The sequence below is a fragment of the Malus domestica genome, chromosome 14 (assembly GCF_042453785.1).
Source record: "Malus domestica chromosome 14, GDT2T_hap1".
NCBI lineage: Eukaryota > Viridiplantae > Streptophyta > Magnoliopsida > Rosales > Rosaceae > Malus > Malus domestica.
Window position 1 is genome coordinate 18,210,258 of NC_091674.1, and position 4,069 is coordinate 18,214,326.

General features: G+C 35.2%; 1 protein-coding gene across 1 annotated transcript; it reads left to right on the forward strand.

Annotated features, from left to right (window-relative positions):
- The first annotated feature begins 3,171 nt into the window (after positions 1–3,171).
- LOC103412298 (late embryogenesis abundant protein At1g64065-like) lies at positions 3,172–4,069 on the forward strand. Its single transcript, XM_008350884.4, has one exon. It carries the CDS (start codon positions 3,326–3,328, stop codon positions 3,875–3,877), a length of 552 nt encoding a protein of 183 aa, XP_008349106.1. The 5' UTR covers positions 3,172–3,325; the 3' UTR covers positions 3,878–4,069.

Genomic DNA, 4,069 nt, shown 5'->3' on the forward strand with positions numbered 1-4,069 from the left:
TCAGGCTAGCCCAAGCATTTAAATCCAACAGCTACCTGATGTCAGCATGACGCCAGCTAGCCATGAATGTTAGATTTGATTTTGTTTTTTCTTGACAAATTTAAATATTTTTTTTAAATTCCCATTTTTTTCCTATAAATATATAAGCCATTCCTACATCATTTCTCATATAATTTTCACCATCCATACTATCTTCATTCTATTTCAATTATTCACATTCTATTCTCTTACCTCTTCCAATAATCTTTCCTTCAGTTTTTTCAATAGTTTTCAAATGGCCACATCTGCAATGAAAGGTAGGGCTTGGACTTTAAAAGAAAATGAAGCTCTTTGCATGACTTATAGATGGGTCTCGGAAGATAGTGTGAGGGGGAGTTCTCGAACAAGTGAAGGTGTTTGGACTTGTACGTACAAAAAATACTATGAGTTCTACGAAGACACCACTCCACCGAATACCCAAAACCACAAGAGTTGTTCTTCAAGATGGAAGAAACGTCTTCATTCAAGTTTGAATAAATGACACCAAGCACTGTTACAGGCCATAAGCAGATATGAAAGCGACGCCAATTACTAAGACAAAGTAAGTGTTTTCACAATTTATTTTAAATATTTAATTATATTACATTTAATTTCATAAATGAATTTCCTTTAGTTTTTGTAATTATATTTTCTAGGTATGCCAAGCGAAGGAATTGTATATGGAAGACAACTGGAAACCCTTTAATCATCACGGTTGTTGGGAAATTTGTAAAGGGTAGGTGTTATTTGAAGATCCACCTGAACAAAGAGTTGGTCCTACACCATCCTTAACTGCAGATGGCGATGAAGATGGATCTCCTACCATTCAATAAACAAGGGTAGAAAATCTGTCTCTGGGTGAAGGTTCCATATCTAGGGTTATGAACAAGGCCCGAAAATTGAAGGAAAATGGCAAGGCAAAGGATGATTACGCATTTCAACATGAAATGACAGCCTCTTTGCGATTAATGGTGGAGCAAAATATCATTGTTGGAGAAGAAAGGAATCGTAGGCACGAAGAACGGGCCAAACAAATACAAGAAGAGATGGATGATAGGAATATGCAAAGGAACACGTCGGATTACACTCCAATGAGTAAGACCTATTTTGATAGGAAAAAGCGGGATATTATGGCCTGACGGGAGTTGTTTACCTCTGACTATAATCCTACAATGGCTGATGATGATGATGATGATTATAGACTTTAAATTTAAGTTATTGTAGTTTTTAAATTTAAGTTGTAGTTTTTAAATTAAAATAATAAATAATGTTTGGCCTATGACCCTTTGGCCCCCTCAGTTAGATATGGTTTTTTTTTTTTATCATAGGGCTATATTTGGCCTATGGCCCTCTGACCTCTCAATTGGAGATGGTAAGAAATATGGCTTGGCACTGTTCATTAAAATATTAATTTCTTGGAAGGCTATAGGACTAAAATGAGCTATCTGACCCTTATTTGGTTAGAGATGACCTAAATGAGTCCTCAAATTTCGTAATTGTGGGAATTCCTCTAATTTAAGGTTTACACTATAAGGACTATGAAAAGTTACTTTTGATGTGCGTCGTTATTAATGATGCTCTAATTTAGGGTTTATACGGTAAGGATCATGAGAGGTTCCCCTTGTTGTTTGTAGTTAGCAAGCAGCACAAATGCAATTCAACTCAACAAGTGGACCCTACAATCCGTACTATACAGTCTCCAAATTAACTTTGCGTTGAGTCTATAAAGGCTGCTGCTTCATATAATATATATATGTGTGCGCGCGCGCGCGCGTGTGGTTGATAGGCGCAACCCCCCGTTTTTTGTCCAACATGACAGCCTGCGTTGGTGAGTCAGTCGCCTTTGTTTATAAAAGAAGATTATGTATCTTGTAATTAGGCACGCCACTCGTTAAAGTCGTTAACTGTATTACTCTGAAGGTGTCTCTTCCAGAAGATAAGAATGGGTAGTATCTAATATTCTTATCTTTACGTGAGAAATGTCCCCACTTGACAAATATTAAACTCCATTATTTTTAAATCCACGACTAGTCAATCTCTCAAAGATTCGAAACTTAGGGCAGAAAGGGCACATAAGTCCATCTTCAACTGATCTGATAAAAAAATTAAAGGCTTAAAAATAGCTTAAAATGATTTCATGTTGTTAATTATTGATTGGATAATGTTAAAGATACTAGATTTGTAAACAAAATTTTGAAAACTAAGTTGATGATTAGTTTATTACTTAAAAGTTAATAAACGTTCTCGTTCCTATTGGTAACATATCATTTAGTTTGCAATTTTTTCCCCTAACATCACCCTTATCAATTTACTTTATAAGACTAAAGTTATGTTGCTAATTATGAATTCACTCAACACAACTAAATTAAATATTTTATTTTGAAGGAGATAAGAGAAATCTGAAATTTACTATTCTTTTTGGCCGGAAGAAATTTACTAATAATTGGCCCATTTTAACGTACAATATGCAACCCTATAAATCGAGAAATTACCTTTCATTGAAAGGATAAATAGTTAAAACTAAAGGGATAGCAAGGCAATGTTTGATACCACAAAATGCTTGGATTCTCACGACCCTAATCTCTTGATAAGAACAGGATAGTCCTAGTTTGTTGAGAATGAATTTCATATTGATGGGAGAAAGGGTTTTATATGTGCTTATATATAATTCAGATACTTTACATGTTGTCAATTAGTTTTATGACGAAACCTTAACTTTCTTGATTCTATCACATTAGGTTGTCCCACGTGTGAAATCCAATGGCTACATGCGCGCCACGTTACCCTATTTATGTTGTCCACATGTTTGCTTTAGAAATTCGCTGCAAACGAGGAAACGTCTTGAGAATGAATTCCACATTTATAGGAAAATGGACCGTACATATCCTCAAATTCTTTCATCTAGAAGAACAAGAAAAAGAAAAATTGATAGGTTTAATGGTTGAGATATTTCACAGAAGCTTCAGTCCTTGTAGGCTTGTACAATGTTGGTCAAATACTCAAAAGTCTTCCAAACACGTTTTGAAATATCAACAAAGAAAAAATCAAAGATAGTAAGAAATTAATACAATAAAAATCCTATGTCTCCACTTGAATTTCTTAAACATTTTATCGTATCTGACATCACAATAATTTATAAATACTGCAGCTCTGTGGTTCATTCAACTCATCCAACTCATCCAACTCCTCCAACTCCTCAGAGCCTTTTGCAATTCTTTGATACGTGCCAAACCAAGAGCAAAGAAAAACAAGGGTTTCCTTTATTACAAACACAAAAAACAATCATCATCCATTTTTTTCATACACAATGAAAGGAGACGGGAAGAACAAGAAGTGCCTAGCATATGTTGCTATTTTCATTGTGTTTCAGATCATAGTTATCACAGCCTTTGCACTTACCGTGATGAAAGTCAAGGGTCCAAAAGTCAGATTTAGCACAATTGTTACAGAAAATTTCAGCTCTCCAGCCGCCAACTCTCCATCTTTGAGTTTGAATTTGGTAACCAAATTTGCAGTGAAGAACACAAACTTTGGTCATTTCAAATATCAAAACAGCACTGTCACAATCTACTACGGTGGACAGGCAATTGGTACTGCTGATATTCCTCAGGGAAAAGCCAAAGCTCGATCGACTCGGAGAACCGATGTTATCATTAGCATTAACACCGACAAGCTTTCAGGATCCACAAACCTTGGCAATGACATCAACTCAGGTGTTGTGCCTCTGACTAGTGAGGCTACCTTGAAGGGAAAGGTTGAATTGATGAAGATTATCAAGAAGAACAAGTCTGGCAAAATGAGCTGCAGCATGTCAGTTAATTTGAAAAACCGTGATATCCAGGATTTGAAGTGCAAATGAACAAAATTTTATGTGGTTTTGGTTATTTTCGTTCATTGTGATATATTTATTTTTCCTGGGAGGACTTCATTAAGTCTCTCTCTTTGTTTTTGTGTTTTTTTTTCAGCTTTTGGGTGTTACACCTGTTTTTTGTAATGCCTTTCGGATTGTTGAGTTATGTCGATTATATATATACATTCTTTTATATTCGTA

Coding starts and splice junctions, on each gene's coding strand:
- LOC103412298 (XM_008350884.4), top strand. CDS start 3,326: ATGAAAGGAGACGGGAAGAACAAGAAGTGCCTAGCATATGTTGCTATT.